Source organism: Metarhizium brunneum, chromosome 1, assembly GCF_013426205.1.
Source record: "Metarhizium brunneum chromosome 1, complete sequence".
Taxonomy (NCBI): domain Eukaryota; kingdom Fungi; phylum Ascomycota; class Sordariomycetes; order Hypocreales; family Clavicipitaceae; genus Metarhizium; species Metarhizium brunneum.
Window position 1 is genome coordinate 9,204,391 of NC_089422.1, and position 16,077 is coordinate 9,220,467.

The window sequence follows — 16,077 nt, forward strand, 5'->3', positions numbered from 1 at the left end:
GGCGATGCGACGATCAATGAGGATTGAGAGACGTCGGTGGAGGTGTTTCCCATGCTTGCGGGCGGGAGGGGGAGCTTATGTCGATGCTGGCGGCGGAGTGCGTTCCGCCCTGCTCTTCACATCCCTTGGTGTTGATTCACACGTGCAAGCTTGAGCTTGGAGCTTGGAGCTTGATGGCACCTTGTGTCTGGTGGGATGCAGTTGGGGGGATGGGGAAAAACGTGGGGCGCAAATTGTTAGTGCGGCTCCCAATCCGTCACACCAGACCGGACCGTTCAATGGGGATGCGTTTGGCGAACCCACATCCATCAACAACAACCTCACTTGGCCCCGTTGAAAACCATCACCAAAAGTATCAAAATTTGGACGCGTGAACATGCCCGCGGGAACTAAGAGAGACCGAGACGGCAACGCGCGCTCCAGATCATCGCAGGACGCGCCCCGCACCAGATTCCAGTCCCTGTTTGAAAACTTTCGCGATGAGCTGGATGAGCACTATGATCGGAAGGAGAGGGTAGTCAAGGCGTCGAGGGACGTCACCGCCCAGAGTAAGAAGATGTACGCTTCCCACTGTAATGTATTATATATACACACTGTACTAATTCTGGGGAAAAAAGTATTTTTGCGCTGCAACGGTAAGATGAGATGAGCAGCTACACATGCACACAAACATACATACAAAACGTGGTGACTTTCGACACCTTGGCTCACAAGAATTAGAGTAAAACACATCAACCAAGGCCTGCCCCCGTCTACGGAAAAGGACGTGACCACACGCATGGCTGAAATCACGGCACTCCTGCAATCCATCTCCCCGGATGTGCAGTCCATAAACCGCCACCGATACAGCTGGTCGCTTCGATGCCTCGAGGAGCTGGTCGAGGCGCTCTCGTTTGCGCACTACCTCCGCCACCAGAAGCTGATTACTCCCCAGGAGGCGGCGGCTTCTACCCCGGGAGACATTGCGCTCACGCCGCACGACTACATGTTTGGCGTCTTTGACCTCTTTGGCGAAATGATGCGGTTTGCGACGGTGACGACGGCGCAGCATGGGGAGATGCTGGGCGGCGAGGATGGGCGGAACATACTGGGCGATATTCAGGAGCTGGGGTGTGCGTTTGAGGCGCTGCGGGAGATTCCCACCAGGGACTACAGGAACAAGATGGAGGCCATGAGGCAGAGCGTGAGCAAGGTGGAGAAGCTGGGCTACGGGCTTGCTGTCAGGGGGAGCGAGAGACCCAAGGGGTGGGTGCCTGACATGAAGGACGACGTGGAGGCCGGGAGTCCCTGATTGACGCTGCAAGGAGGGATGTGAGAGATGCACTTTGTGACTTCTTGGGGCAGTGGCCATGTGGGCATGTTGGAGAGGTTGGCGAGCGGTACACTTGTTGAGAAACCGGGAGAAGATGATGGATCATGCTGTATGCAGACCGTCATGGACAGAATATGCTTCTTGCTTTGCTGGGGCCTTGTGTGTTAGCCGCATTTCCCTATTTTGCCTTTCTAACCATGTGCCAAAAGTCAATAATGGACTATTTTGGGTTCGGTATGGACATGGACCGCCTTTGATGAGCATGATGAGGCCCACGGATGCTGAGCACGTGGATGCCGCGTCCTCAAGCTGGCCCTTTAGTGTATACAGAAAATGCACCAGGACATTACAACAAAGCTTGGATAGGCCGGTCTTCTATTGACTTTCGATGCCGTCCAAGCCTTGGGGTTAGCCCACTGCGGGTGTACCTGAATCGGCGCCACGTGGTTACCGTGTCTGTACCTGCCAAGTCCCATGCCACAGTGCATGTAGGCCATCGATACAATGAACAACCCGGATACATGCTGCCAAAACCAAGATTCTCGTATATTGCTTTAGCTGTCGTAGTCGTCCCCGATTAGGTTTGCTCTTCCTTGTTTCTTTTTCAAGCGTCATCTCGTCGTGGCTGGGGATCTTTTAGCCATCATTTACACTTTGGTTTGAGTACCAGAGATCTCGATCCCATTGTTTGAGCAGGTACCGCCGTCAGCCTTTGTGAAGGGCAGACCTGCCATTGTAAGGTGAAATAATGGCGAATCTGTGCTGGCTTTTGTACACGTAGTGCTCAGATAGCAACACAAGGACATCTCATTACAAGTGAGCTGCTCGTTGATGAACACTCCCGTGAAAAAGGACACACAATACCTTTGCCGTGACTAGCCAAAGAACATCTCTCATCTTGACATTCGACGTCCTTCGACGTAGACAGCGAGGACGCCATTGTATCGAAACCTTATTGTCTTGTACAGTGTGGGCTCGGACTACCTGGCCCGCGGGCCCCCTTGGTGAACCTTGAAAATGCATTATTCTAGACTATTTCCCGTATTCCAAGGCTGGACCTCCTCTGGATGCCTTGGGTCGTGTGTCGGCGCATCGAGGACCCCCTCGGTGAACCTTGAAAATGCATTATACTAGTCCATCTCGCTTATTCCAAGGCCTGCCTCCTCTGGATGCCTTAGATCGTGTGTCATTACATCGATGTAGTTTTGGTATCCATAAGGCTTGGATATAGACTTTGCCCGAGTTTTGATAGCGAGGAAGGCGTCCCGGCCTTTGGAACCCCGTAGAATTTGAAATTCCTCTATATAAATGTAGCCGGGGCCTGCACTCTTGATTCTGTTCTTCCTGATTTGTCCTCCCACAGTTCATTTCCCCTTGAGTTTCTTGACACTGCAATTCTCTTTGAACTTGCTGCCACTTTCATCACTGCTCGTGCCAGCACTTTGCAGTACAGAACCCACATACAAGCAAGTATTTCCTTCTGATCCCCGATCTATACACACATCACTTCATTCCCCCTGAACTTGCTGTTACTTTCCCCCCCTTGAACTTCCTGCCCCCTTTTCTACTGCTGTCTACGTGCCTTTCTTTGCACTACAGCACTTACAAACAACTATTTGCATACTTCATCACCATCGAAGTCCCTGCTTCCCCTATTTCTGCTGTCTACGTGCGCTTTATTGCACTACAGCACTTATTATTTACACCAGACACTTCATCTTTTCTGAAGTCCCTGGTCCCCCTCCTATTGCTGTCTACGTGCACCTTATCGCACTGCAGCACTTACAAACACCTATTTACACACTTCAAGTTGGCTGAAGTCCCTGTTCCCCCTCCCACTGCTGTCTACGTGCCGCCTTTTGCACTACAGCATTTATTATTACACACTTCATCTCTCTTGAAGTCCCTGTTCCCCTACCCCTGCTGTTTACGTGCCCCCTTATTGCACCACAGCACCTATTATTTACACATTGACTTCACCTTCCTTGAAGTCCCTGCCCCCCTTATCACCGCTGTTTACGTGCCACCTCTTTGCACTACAGCAACTATTATTTACACACTTCATCTTTGTTGAAGTCCCTGTTCCCCTACCCCTGCTGTTTACGTGCCACCTTACTGCACAACAGCATCTATTATTACACAGCAGTGCCTTCATCTTCCCCGAAGTCCCTGTTCCCCTACTGCTGTCTACGTGCCGCCTTTTGCACTACAGCACTTATAAACACCTGTTACTTTCCGCCAACCAGTCATCATGCCTTTCGTTCCCTTTGATGAGGAGATGACCGACTTGTTCCAGGAGTCCTGGCTTTCGGAAGACCCAGATGCCAACACTGGGTCAATACCGATTGTCCTTGATCCTGAGCAAGCCCCGATTGGCCTTTACGTACCGGCCGAACAGGAGCCCGCTGCCGCCACTGCCGCCGCTGCCGCCTCTTTCGTGGACCCCAGCATGCTCGGTTTGGACGGTACTGGCGGCGACTTTCTTCCTGGTTTTCAACCTTTGGACAATGGTATGACGGACCCCATGGACGTGGACAACATTCCTGATCATCAGGACGAATTGCCCACTCCCCTTGGCGGTTTGAACGGCTCTCTGGTTTCGGGTAAATTTATCAATCTAGATGACACTAGTCATCTAGATATCTTTCTTAATCTGGACAACGCCGGCAATCTGGACAACGCTGGCAATCTGGACACCTCTGCTGTAGACCCGCTGGTGTATTACTCGCCGCCAAAAGTCCAGCATATACAGCCCAATTCATGGCAGCTGGGCCCTCGGAGCGCATGGGACGCCTACCAGCCCTCGAACTTCCCGGTTTCGTCGGCTGGTCACGAATTCGAACAATTTCACATCAAGTTCGACTATCGCCCCTTGCCGCCCAGCCGAAGCCTACGCGAGCCCAAGGCAGCCAAGATGTACGTTGAAAAGTACACACCTCGGGAGCCGAAATGGGCGTATCCCATCGTCCTGGTCCACGGCGATTTCCACACGGGCAAAATCTGGGCCACCAAGCCCGACGGCAAGCAAGGATGGGCGGCCTTTTTCATCAACAAGGGCTTCACCGTCTACGTCGTCGACCTGCCTGCCTGCGGACGATCCATCGAATTCGACCAGTCCATCGTCCAATGGAGCAAGTACGCGAGCTGCACGGCAAAGCTCACCCGCGACAATGCCGAAGCCACGTGTACAGCGGCGAGCAAGTTCCAGCGATGGCCCGACGCCCACAAGCACACCCAATGGCCAGGAGTAAGTTTCCCCCAATTTTCCCGTTGACAATTTCGTTTTCCGCAACCGTTTCGTGCTAACTTAAAAGTAGAATGGACTGCGAGACGACGGAATTTTCGAAACGTACATGGCTTCGACGGTGCCCCTGTACTTCCGCCGACACGAACGACAAGCCATCGGCAAGGAGGCCCTGACAAAGCTCGTCCAGCGCACCGGGCCGGCCATTCTCCTCGGCGAAGGGAGCGGCGCCACGCTCTCGTACCTGGCGGCGGACGCGCTCCCCGACACCGTCAAGGCCGTCCTGGCCGTGGAGCCCGCCGGCCCCCCGGGAGGCACAAGCCGCGCGCTCAAGGACAACGCGCTCGTCTTCACCAACCAGGTCCGGTACTTCGCGCAGCACCGGCCGTACGGGCTGGCCGACATCCCGCTCACTTTCGAGCCGGCTGTGCCCGAGCCGGCCTACGACGAGCACGGCGTCACCCAGCCGCCGCTGGACCTGTTTGCGACCGCCGTGGGCACCAGCAACGGCGTCTGCCTGCTTCAGCGTGGCGGGCCGGAGCTCAGGCAGGCCGACACCACGGGCAGGGTGCTGCCGCCGGAGGCGCGCCCGGGCATGGTCAGGAAGCTGGCGGCGCTGGGCAAGGTGTGCCAGCTCGTGGTGACGGCGGAGGCGAGCCACCACGCGACGTGCGACGGGGCCACGGTCGCGTTTATGCGGCAGGCTGGCGTCGGCGTCGACCACATCAAGCTCGAGGAGGCGGGTGTCTGTGGCAACGGCCACCTCATGTACCTGGAGAAGAATAGCGACGCGGTCGCCCAGGTCATCCTTGAGTGGGTGGTGTCGAGGGTGCCAGGGGCCTCGTTGTGAAGGCACTGGGAAGATTTTGGGAACCGGTTTCCGGGGACTTGGGAAGGTTGGACGGAGACGGGACTGGGAAGGGACACTGCGCTGGATATTGCTGAAGGCTGCTACTCCTTTTCCCACTGGATTTTAAAGAGGGCAGCGGGACTTGTTTTGGTTTTGTTACTGCGAAATGGGAATGGGAACTTGGGAGTCTGGGATTGCGAATTTGTCTTTTCTGTTGGCGTTATTATTGATAACGGGCGCTTGGGACATAACACACCAGACCTGTTTATTGCACGTAATTGGAATTACAGCTGCGACGGTGTTTAAGACAAACAATGGAACATTTTTTTTTTTTTACGCTCATGAAGCAAAGTGAAGTAAGGTGAAGTAAAGTGAAGTGAAAGATGAACATGGTATGATTGCCCTGTTGCTCGTGATGTAGTCGCGCGGTCCATCTCATTGGCCATATTGCCAGCAACGCCCCCGCTCTCCAGGGTTTCAGCACAAGTAGCTGCCATCGCATGACGGACAATTGGCCACGGCAGCCCGTTAGCAGGATACTTTGTCATGACTGTTCGTGAACAGCCACTGGTAGCGTATGTGCTTTGTGATGAGAAATATAAAGCCAAGTATCCCGCCGTCACACGGCATCGTGAAAAGTCACAATGACCACTACGCACTCACCTGACACCATGTCTTGCGAGTACCCCGTCGCGTACGCAAACCTCAACCTCTTCGACGATGACGAAGCCCGGTGGCGGGCCGTGCAGACGCGCGACGCCGTAGCAGACGGCTTCTTCGTCTACGCCGTCAAGACGACAAAGGTGTACTGCCGGCCCATCTGCAAGGCCCGGCTGGCCCGCCGGTCCAACGTCCGCTTCTACGCGACGGGGGCGCAGGCGCAGGCGGCCGGGTTCAGGGCGTGCAAGCGCTGCCGGCCCGAAATGGAGGGCCTCATGCCCGAGGAGCGCGCCGTCCGGCGGATCCGCGCGTTTGTCCTGGAGCGCGCCGGCGCGGCGGCGGGCGAGGAGGGCTTGAGCCTGAGCCAGATGGCCGGGAGGTCGGGGCTGTCCAAGTGGCACTTTCACAGGGTGTTCAAGAGGACCGTGGGCGTGACGCCGTTTGAGTACCTGCGGAACGAGAGGGCTGCCTGGGGAAGCGCGACGGGGGATGGCGAGGGAGTGTGGGATGGGGGACAGGCTGCGATGGCCGGGGCGTTTGGCTTGGACGACTTCAATCTTTGGACCGTGGGCACCGTGGGCTTGGAGACAGACGGTTCTGGCGAGAGCCCGGGTGTGAGTCTGGGGCTGGAGCTGGATGATTTGTTGGTTTGGCCGGATGAGGCGACGGGATGACGAGGCGAATGGGCGCGAGGCTCAGGAATTGGGTTCTGCAACGGGGTTGCGCTGCGCATGGCCGCCGAGCACTACGACATGGGCCGTGATACAATAAGGACCCGACAACATGGATGGATGGCTGGCAGCGAAACCCGTGCGGATGCTCACGGTCGCTGCCGGGAGAAGAAAAGAGCGTCAAAACCCGAAGACCGTCTAACCCCGAGCAGAGGTTGGGTGCACCGCACCGCTATCGCCATCAGCCAAGCACATCCCGGCACGCATGAATCTGAGAGGCCGCGGTGAACACACTTGCTCTCGGAGCGCAAAGGCCGGTCAGATTTGCTTCCAGGTGCCATCCTCTCGGCAGACTTGCCGTGGGATGGTTACGCGACGCTGACTAAAACAAGGCCTGTGATTGGCCGTGCCCGCCGCCACACCCTTGCAGTGATGAACGACTACTCTGCGCCTCTGACTGAGACGGACAGTCGACAGTCCGTGGTTCGTCCTCTTGCGCAACGCGGTGTGCAGAAAAGGGAAAAGACCGACTTGACGCACTGCATTGCAAGCTGCGGGATTGGCTGGATTTGCGTTCTGGTCTGCCGGCCGGGGCGCGAGACACTGCATCCTCGAGCGCCACTTACACCAGCCGTCTAACACACACACATACTTAAGGACATATCTCGACTCTCATACACAAAACCGCCATCCACCACCCTCACTCTTTCTCCGTCCCCCCAACGCATCCACCAATCCCCATCAGAGGAAGCAAACCAAAAACCAACCAGATACACAAAACAACGCCGAGAATTAAAAAAAAAGATGCCGCCTACAGAATCATCCCCCCTGCTCCCCGCAGAACCTCGCACCGAGGCGCCCTTCCCTCGCGCCTACGACTCCAAGTCGCTCGAGACGCGGTCGACGTCGTCCCACTCGAGCGGCGGCTCCGGCTCCCCGCGCTTCGACTACGGCGACGTGCTCCGCGACGTCATCATCGGCTTCTCGGACGGCGTGACGGTGCCGTTTGCCCTGACGGCCGGCCTGTCCAGCCTCGGCAGCACCAAGCTCGTCATCATGGGCGGCCTCGCGGAGCTCTTCTCGGGCATGATCTCCATGGGCCTGGGCGCGTACCTGGCCGCCGTGACGGAGCGCGACACCTACGAGGCCGAGCAGGAGGAGCGCGCCGCCTGCCCGCCCCCCGAGCAGCGCGCCGAGACGCACGCCATCCTCGAGCGCTACGGCGTCTCGCGCGCCGCCGCCGGCCCCATTGTCGACGAGCTCTGCGCCGACGAGCGCCGCTGGCTGCGCTTCAAGATGGACTTTGACCTGCGTGCCGAGCGGCCCGCCGCGCACCGCGCCTGGGTGTCGGGCGTCACTATGGGCCTGAGTTACTTCGTCGGCGGGCTGATTCCCATGGTTCCCTACTTTTTGCTGGATAATATCCGCGACGCGCTGGTGGTTAGTGTTGCTGTGACGGTTGTTATCTTGTTGGGATTCGGGTATGTTAAGAACTATGTTGCTATTCGGAATCATCGCGCTGGTGCGTGGGGCGCTTTGCAGACGTTGGTTATTGGCGTCCTGGCTGCTGGTACGAGCTACCTCATTGTCAAGAGTTTGGATAGAGGCGAGACGTGAGGTTTTGGCCTTGGAATTAAGAAATAATGATAGAAGGAAGGATTGTGTTTTTTTTTGTTGTATACTGCATTGCGTGGCGTTGGGCGGGAAATCCATACAGTCATGGCTTGTCATCTCCTAGGGAATTGCTGGGTAGAATCCACTCGATATTTTTCAACTCAAGACATTGTGATTGATCAATACCATCTCGTGTATACCTTGTACTTGATTGAGTTCCATACTCGTTCTGTATCTTGTAGGCGGTGACTACTATTTTCTGACCGTCTAGCTTGCTCGCCGCAGGCACAGCCGACAAGGACCGTTTACTGTCAAATCACCACCGTCCATGGCAACGTAGCACCGGGTACCGGATGGTCAAAAAGGTATTTACCTCACTACACGTCCCAATAAATAATTACCTACATGTATCCATTTTCACAGCCCGTTGCAAAAGATGCCCCGGCACGCCATCCCGAGAAAAGCACCAAATCCCATTGACCCTTTTGCCGCACAGAAAAAGACACCAAACCCCTCCAAGTCCATCCTCGGCCGGCCAAACCCAATCTCGGCCCTCCCAACCGTCAGACAAGAAAATGCCTGCCAAGCCCGCCTCTACGCCAATGGACACGAGTTCTGCCTCAATCTAGACGTTTGCACACACGTCAAGTTTCTTTATCCAATCTTCACCCCTTTACTCTCAACACCTTTATTCAACTGCACATTCTTGTCGGTCGCCAATTCCCTAGATGTAAGCATCCGTCCTGCTGACGCAGATCCACCCAAGATACACGTAGATAACTCGGTGAATCACCCATGCTCCTCCGGGAATCACCTCCGCAGTAATAAAATAGGGTGATAGCATCTGGCACCAATCTTGGCAGCAAGGGGTGCTCTCCTGCTCATAGCTCCCTTACGCAGATGGCATTCACTGCCATTGAGAATCCTAACAAACCGCTAAAAGGCAACACACTTCTAAAGTGACATCAAGACTCAGAGAAAGAAAAGGCGTCAGGAAAGGAGACTCCATGAATACAATTGAATCAAATACCGCTCCATTAGACCCGCTTGCAGACCCAGGACCGCTCTGGTCAACCAGGTCATCAAACCGCCACCCGCCTACCTAAGGTACCTAGTATGAGATACAAATAAAAGTACAAACATGGTCTATGGTCGCTGTTGTGCGTCTTGCCACTATCGATACACTCACAAAACCCGAAACTCATTCGAGCGGAAAAGAAATCGACAAAAATTCAATCAACCTTGGTGCCCCCTAGGGAATGCAAAAGTCAATCCAGCTGCCCAGATAATCCAGCCTATACCCCAAATCCTCCTGACCCTTGTAAATGTCTTCAAACTCTTCAAAGCTCAGACGCCCCCAGCCTCCACGTTTAACAGCTTCTGCCTCGGCAATGGTCAGACGCTTCCAGCTTCGGAGGGTGGCGGCATCTGGCTCTTCTTGGGCTGCTTGATGCGACGATGATCGCGGGACGTGTTCAAGTTCAGATGCCCCTTGTCGGGCAGCCAGCTCGTCCGCTTCTGCGATATTGTTTGGGCGGAACTGCGGCAACGTTGGGTCTCGGTATTCTGCACGCTCGTCGTCTGTGTTGGATCCTGCACCGTCTACCTGCTCTTCGTGGATGATTTCCACAGAACCGTCCAAGTCTACCGCATTACGGGGCTCATCTGGGACTACTGTGTATCCGGTATTGGCCAGGAGCTCATCTAGTGACTTCTCAGAAATAGCCTTGCTAGTGGGCTGCGACTCGGGCCTGGGCTGGTTTGGCGGTGCCTGGGATTGGGACTCGGGGAGGTCAATGGCATCAATCTGCGCCTTGTACTTTTCCCGGTCTTTTGCAGATTCTGCTGCCGCAACCGCCATGTCTTCTGCCTTCTTAAATATGGTGTCAAGAAGCTCATTAAATGCCTGTTGCGTTACTTGATAGAGGATTTCTTTGCCGGCATCCCTTTCGGCATCCGGAATATCCATGCCGCCCCACCGCTCAGGTACGCTCCTCGACGACGTGGACGGGTTGGATCGAATCTCATAGTCGTCCGTATCCTCGGCGAATCGAACCTTGGAGCTAGAGCGGGATCTAGTTGTGATGGGTGCTGGATCCCTGGCCTTGGAGTCCTCTGTTATCAGGTTGACTCGCGCGAGAATATCCTCTTCGGCATCCCAATCATCCGGTGCAATGCCACCCTCTTCCTCGTCCAAGTAAAACTGCCGTCTCTTCCACCGGTCGTGAAGATGCTTCCGTGCCATGTCAAGACGCTGCTTCTCCAACTTGGGCGCCAGCCTGCGACTTCGCGCAATAGCCCGAGCCCGCGATTCGCTGTAGGTACGGCCAGATTCACCAGTTTGCATATCCCCATCATCCTCGTCTTCATCTTCATCCTCATCCACATTAGCATCAACATCCTCGTCCTCATTGTTATTGAAAACATGGGGAATATCGTCCAGTGTGGCTGGAGGATCAAGCAGTGATGACCAATATGCTCTATCTAGGTCACCGCCACTCACACGCCGCACCGTCCGCCAGTTAGTGTCAGCGTCGCTGCGTGAGACCAATCGACGGGTTTGTCGTGTATCTGTGTCGTATGCAAATAGGCTGGCCAAGATGTCTTCTCTGGGGGCGGTATCGCCCCTATTTTCAGTGAAAACACTACTGAAACCATCCGCCACTTCGATGCTACCATCTCTTCGATTGGTTTTGCCCTCAATCCTGAAGCCTGAATCGGCCGAGGGGATTCTACCCTCCCTGCCGAAAAGGCTGCTAAGCGGCTGTCGACTAGACACTAGTTGCTGGGCCTCGGTGCTGGCAAGAAGCTGGTCGTCAAGTCCGTCCAGGATGTCCTTATGCATCTGCTTGTATAGCACATAGTAGGCCCTGAACATTCTGAGAAAGTCGCGTCGGTTTACGTAGCCGTCCCCGTCAATATCGTATCCCTCAAACACTCTTTTGAGCTTATCTCTGCGTTTTCTGTACGACAAGCCGTGGAGAAACTCAGAAAATCCAATCAAACCGTCCTTGTTGGAGTCGTAAAAGGAAAACATGCGATCATGGATTAGATTGGGCGCTGCATGTCGTGATCCGCCTGTAGGCACCAGACATCGCTCAAACGTCTTACGATCCATGGCAACACACAGTTCCTCGGGGTCATCGCGCCAATCCGTATTGGCCATGTAGGTCCACTGCTCCCAGAAGGCTTCCAGCTCGGGTCGTTCGAACCCAGTATCCCTCGATAGGCGTGCAATCAGCCCTTTTGGGATATTGCGGCGGCAAGTGTCGGGATCACCAGTGTACCAGACGGGCTGCATCTGCCTGGGTCCAAACGGCGGTGCAGGAACCTTGATCTTGTAGAATATATGCGTCTTGTTGTGCACGCCTTGGGACTCGCATGTCTCGCAGAGATCAAAGTCGGCACAGTTGGCGCATCGATAGCGCACTCCGCGTATAGGTACCATGCCACATGAATTACACTGGCATCCCCTGTGAACACATCCGTTACGCCGAGCGTTATCCTCAGACACCCTAAAGAGAAGCGAGACGATGGTATGTCCAGCTCGCGGAGAGAGTGGAACGGTAGTGGCGGGAGGCTCATTCCACCAGTCGTCGCTGGTCTCGACGTCGACGTCGACGACGGTTTCGGCATCCCCAGGGACCCTAAAGTTTGTGCCCTCGGTGTTTTCATCGAGAGGGGTCCCATACTGGAAAATTGAGGTTGTGCGGCGGGGACGTCGTATGGCGTTACTTCGATGCAGGCCACCGCCGGTCGGGGTTTCTCGCGAAGATTCATTCTGGTGGGCTCTATATGCATAGTACCCTACCGAGGCCGCTGCTACCACCGAAACAACGGCCACAGCTATCCGCGGCCGCGTGAGGGAGTCGGCCGAAGGAGTTGAAGGCCACATGACTACCTGGCGAGCATGATTTTGGTGGTGAAGCGGGTGGCCAGGCGGCTGCTGCTAGCGGGGCGCAGTGACGGGGGGGCGTTATAAAAGACTACTGTGTTTTGATAAAGCAAGCCGTATCCGACGCCGAGATGCAGGCAATGCCGGGTTGAAAGGTAATAGAAGTTGTTGATGTGGATGTTGAGAATTCCAAGTTGGCCAGCTCCAAGCTCCAGGTGCAGGCGTTATGTGCATGTGTTATGTGCATGTGTGGGTCCAATTGTGGCTCCGCGGGCGGAAAGGGCAGGCGGCAGTCGGCAAACAAGGTGGGGCATCCAAACTCCCAGGCCATCTCTCCATGATGCGTTTCTAAGCGCTCATCGGCCGATAGCTACCGGCACCGAAAACCTACGATTTACATCCCCTTCTCCCATCACCACAGCCAACATGGGAGATAGAATACCACCACCCATGCCGGGGCACCTGCCCTCGTCATTCGACGACAACGAGTACGCCACGATATCCCAATACACCCCCCCCTTCTCCGCATCACCATGCTCACGCGACTACAGAGAATTCTTCAACGAGCGGCCGATGCAGAAAGTCGTCCGCAAGCTCAAGGAAGAGCCGCTCGTACCCCTCGGTCTGCCAACCCCTTCCACGCGCCCCAACTGCCTCCAATTAGCTCACGGCTGACTCTTCCCCAGGCGTCGGCCTCACCGTCTTCGCCTTCGTGAATGCCTACCGCGCCCTCCGCCGCGGCGACTCCCGCCAAGCCAACAAGATGTTCCGCGCGCGAGTCGCCGCGCAGGGCTTCACCGTCATTGCCATGGTCGCCGGAAGCATGTACTACAGCCAAGACCGACAAAAGACAAAGGAATTGCGAAAGCTCAAGGAGGAGCGGGACGCAGAGGAGAAGCGACAGAAGTGGATCAAGGAGCTCGAGGCCAGAGACGAGGAGGAGAAGATGATCAAGGCCAGTATAGACAAGAGGCGGCAGAAGCTGGAGGCTGCGGATACCGCGGCCAACAGTGGTGAAGAGGGGGCAGGCACAGGTGGTATTTTGGGCAAGATGGGGCTGTGGTCCAAGGGGCAGGAGGCTGCCGAGGCCGAGCAGGGGGCGAAGGAAGAGACGAAGAAGATTGAGAATCCAAAGAGCTCGTTGGGGGCGATTAGCGAGGTTTTGGTGAAGCAGAAGGGCGATGAAGGGAAGAAGTGATGGTTGCGACATCGGGCGAAAGTGTATGTTGAGGCATTTTGATGGGAATTGGCGGCATAAGATCAGCGGAATGTACGATATGTTATGGAATCAGGGCTCTACTCAGTTGTACACGTACAATGGATGTCGAAGTATAAAGTGTCTTCGCCTCGACTCTGGATCATTTACAAAAGACTAGTGGTCATCTTGAGACCAACGGCTACAAAGACTTGCGATACGGGACCAGCTCAGCTGTTTCCCTAATTTGTAAACGCCATTTAAACACAAAATCACCCCATCGACCCTCCACTCCTGTTTGCCCCAACCAAGCCAGCCATCTCCAACAAGGCCCTGTCGGCGTCAATATCGCCCGACCCCAAATTTATCTTCCTTCGGGCCTCAGCCTCTCTCTCTTCCCATGCCCATCTATCGGCCTGTGCTTTCGCTTCATCGTCGCCTCCACAGCCCCATACCTCCAGCTGGTCAATCTCAAACCGATCTTGGAAATCGAATTTCCGTGATATGCTTGTGTGAAATGCGCCTCCGCGAGAGGTGTAATCGTGATTAAAGACACCGAATTCGAAGGAGTCATTCAAGAGGAGAGATACCGCGCCGATGGAGTAGTGTGTATTTCTGCGGCTGGATTTGGATGGCCTCGGGTGTGGGGATCCGAATGAGACGCAAGGTTGGTTGCCGGGTGGTTTTGTGAAGGCCACGTAGTCGGTGTTTATCGTCGATGCCGGAAATACGTCGTGAACAGGGGACAGTTGGAACAGAACTGTTTCAGAGTCGCCGAAGCATTGTTTGTGCGTGTGCTTCCACGGCTCGCGGACGTACACTCCGTACGTGACACGGGAAGATGCATCCCGGCTGCCATTCTGGAAACGCTTGGTTGGCAGAGTGTCCGCAAAGGCAGTTTCCTGGCCGCTGTGTGGCGTGTCAGTTAGTAGTGTGCCACTGACGAGAAGAATCGTGGGTGCACGCCAATTGAACACCTTGGATTCGAAGCTGCCCATAGAAAACCCAGCTTCATTTCCAGAGTACAGACGTCGTACGCGGCGAAAGAGTGAAGAACCGGGGAGGAAGAGGGATATCTGAGCGAGCAAGTGGTCGTTTAAGATGTCGCCTTTATCAGAGAGGAGTGGTTGAGCGGGCTTTGGCGCCGACTGTTTCTGCATATTTGGGTTGGCATCTTTGTGTTTGGAGAAGTCGAGATTTTTGGAAAAGAGAAAGTGTTCGAATAGGGCGTTGAAACTGTTGAACAGGTTCGGAAACAGGACAGGCATAATCGTCTGAAATTGACGATACTTGATGCCGGGTGAGGATTCTACATCGACGAATGACATGAGCACGCATTCGGCTGTTGATCGAAGCACTTCGAGTTCCTTGCCGGTAACCCGGTCAGAATACTGCGACAAGCTCTCTTGGGCGTCCAACGGCGCCGCTAATAGCAATAGCATGACCAATTTTCGAAAGTTGTCCGTCGGTACAATGGCGCCGTGGAATTCGGGAGCGCTGCCCTGCTTCACAGCCTCCTTGATATCGAGCAGCTCATACGCGGTGAGAACCAAGTCATCGTCATCGTCATACGGCTCATCCTCGCCAGGAATATCGAGGGCAAACCCGCCGCCATTGCCAGCAGTAGCGGCCGATTCATCTTTGGCTGCATCTGACGGCGGCGACACTCCGGCGTCTGAAGCCTTACGATCGTAGACGGCCAGACTCTTGAAGATGAGCTTGGTCCAATCGGTCGATCCTCGCGCCAGCACACGCTTGTACCGCTCGGTCATGATGACAATGACCATGACCATTTGCGGCAGCTCGAGAACTGCGGGAGCGTCTTGCAAAAAGGGGAATGCACCAAGGTAGGAAACCATTTGGAAAACAACGGGGGAAGCCCCCAAGATATCAGGCAACTCGAGGAAGCGTGCGATGGTGTCCTCCTTGAGGTACCGAACGGAGCCTTGTTGGTCGGCAAGGCTCTTGAAGACATCTTTTAGAGAATAGAATTCCAGTGAGGTGAAGCATTCATCTTTGAATCGAAGCGCCTGAAAACACGAGGTTAGAACGGAATCGGTCTTCCAGTCGCAAAACGGGGATGCTTCTCACAAGATCATGCGCCAAATCCTCGCGGGAGCGTCGGCGCGGCTGCTCATCCGACTGCGACTGGCCCATGGTCTGTGACTCTGTTGCTGTGCAGCCAACTATTGCGCAGACATGCCGTACTAAAGAACGGGATGATTCTCCTCAACCATGAGAATGGGGATTCGATGGATGACGAGCGGAATGCGATGAAGAGTGCGTGGCGAGTAGCATCGAGTAGAGCTGTCTGGTAGCCTGTGCACGTCAGCTAAGGATGGAAACGTCAAACGAATTGGGAAGCCAAGACACCGCCACCTTCTCACGTTTGCGACCGACCAACTTCAACCATCAATCAACACGTGTTTGACGCACCGTTTCATGCGCCAAACAATGCCCGTCTACCCGGTTGAAAGTGTTTAAATTGCTGGCCTCGCATCATGGAGGCACACACATAGTCCAGCCGCGCATCCCATTCACGTCATAGATCCCCTCTCGTGCCGACAACTTGTTCCAGCTCGTCGTGCTTAAACGAATTGACAATCTCGACGTCTCCCTGCCGAAAAGGCCGCCCG

The 16,077-nt window shown here is 55.1% G+C and overlaps 7 protein-coding genes across 7 annotated transcripts; 5 read left to right on the top strand and 2 right to left on the bottom strand.

Annotated features, from left to right (window-relative positions):
* Positions 1 to 376: 376 nt before the first annotated feature.
* Tsnax (Translin-associated protein X) lies at positions 377 to 1,291 on the top strand (the record flags this gene model as incomplete). Its single annotated transcript, XM_066130014.1, has 3 exons — positions 377 to 558; positions 618 to 635; positions 721 to 1,291. 3 exons carry the CDS (start codon positions 377 to 379, stop codon positions 1,289 to 1,291), a joined length of 771 nt encoding a protein of 256 aa, XP_065985820.1.
* Positions 1,292 to 3,563: 2,272 nt separating this feature from the next.
* On the top strand, positions 3,564 to 5,406 carry G6M90_00g028470 (uncharacterized protein; the record flags this gene model as incomplete). Its single annotated transcript, XM_014685831.1, has 2 exons — positions 3,564 to 4,559; positions 4,630 to 5,406. 2 exons carry the CDS (start codon positions 3,564 to 3,566, stop codon positions 5,404 to 5,406), a joined length of 1,773 nt encoding a protein of 590 aa, XP_014541317.1.
* Positions 5,407 to 6,050: 644 nt separating this feature from the next.
* ada (Bifunctional transcriptional activator/DNA repair enzyme Ada) lies at positions 6,051 to 6,740 on the top strand (the record flags this gene model as incomplete). Its single annotated transcript, XM_014685830.1, has 1 exon — positions 6,051 to 6,740. One exon carries the CDS (start codon positions 6,051 to 6,053, stop codon positions 6,738 to 6,740), a length of 690 nt encoding a protein of 229 aa, XP_014541316.1.
* An 801-nt stretch (positions 6,741 to 7,541) lies between these two features.
* G6M90_00g028490 (uncharacterized protein) lies at positions 7,542 to 8,354 on the top strand (the record flags this gene model as incomplete). The annotated part of the gene is made up of 1 exon (XM_014685829.1): positions 7,542 to 8,354. One exon carries the CDS (start codon positions 7,542 to 7,544, stop codon positions 8,352 to 8,354), a length of 813 nt encoding a protein of 270 aa, XP_014541315.1.
* Positions 8,355 to 9,603: 1,249 nt separating this feature from the next.
* HERC2 (E3 ubiquitin-protein ligase HERC2) lies at positions 9,604 to 12,246 on the bottom strand (the record flags this gene model as incomplete). The annotated part of the gene is made up of 1 exon (XM_014685828.1): positions 9,604 to 12,246. The coding sequence occupies one exon, from the start codon at positions 12,244 to 12,246 to the stop codon at positions 9,604 to 9,606; it is 2,643 nt and encodes an 880-aa protein (XP_014541314.1).
* Positions 12,247 to 12,672: 426 nt separating this feature from the next.
* Positions 12,673 to 13,444, top strand: RCF1 (Respiratory supercomplex factor 1; the record flags this gene model as incomplete). Its single annotated transcript, XM_014685827.1, has 3 exons — positions 12,673 to 12,734; positions 12,798 to 12,868; positions 12,933 to 13,444. The coding sequence occupies 3 exons, from the start codon at positions 12,673 to 12,675 to the stop codon at positions 13,442 to 13,444; spliced, it is 645 nt and encodes a 214-aa protein (XP_014541313.1).
* Positions 13,445 to 13,713: 269 nt separating this feature from the next.
* Positions 13,714 to 15,598, bottom strand: RTC5 (Restriction of telomere capping protein 5; the record flags this gene model as incomplete). Its single annotated transcript, XM_014685826.1, has 2 exons — positions 13,714 to 15,471; positions 15,533 to 15,598. 2 exons carry the CDS (start codon positions 15,596 to 15,598, stop codon positions 13,714 to 13,716), a joined length of 1,824 nt encoding a protein of 607 aa, XP_014541312.1.
* Between the last annotated feature and the right edge of the window lie 479 nt (positions 15,599 to 16,077).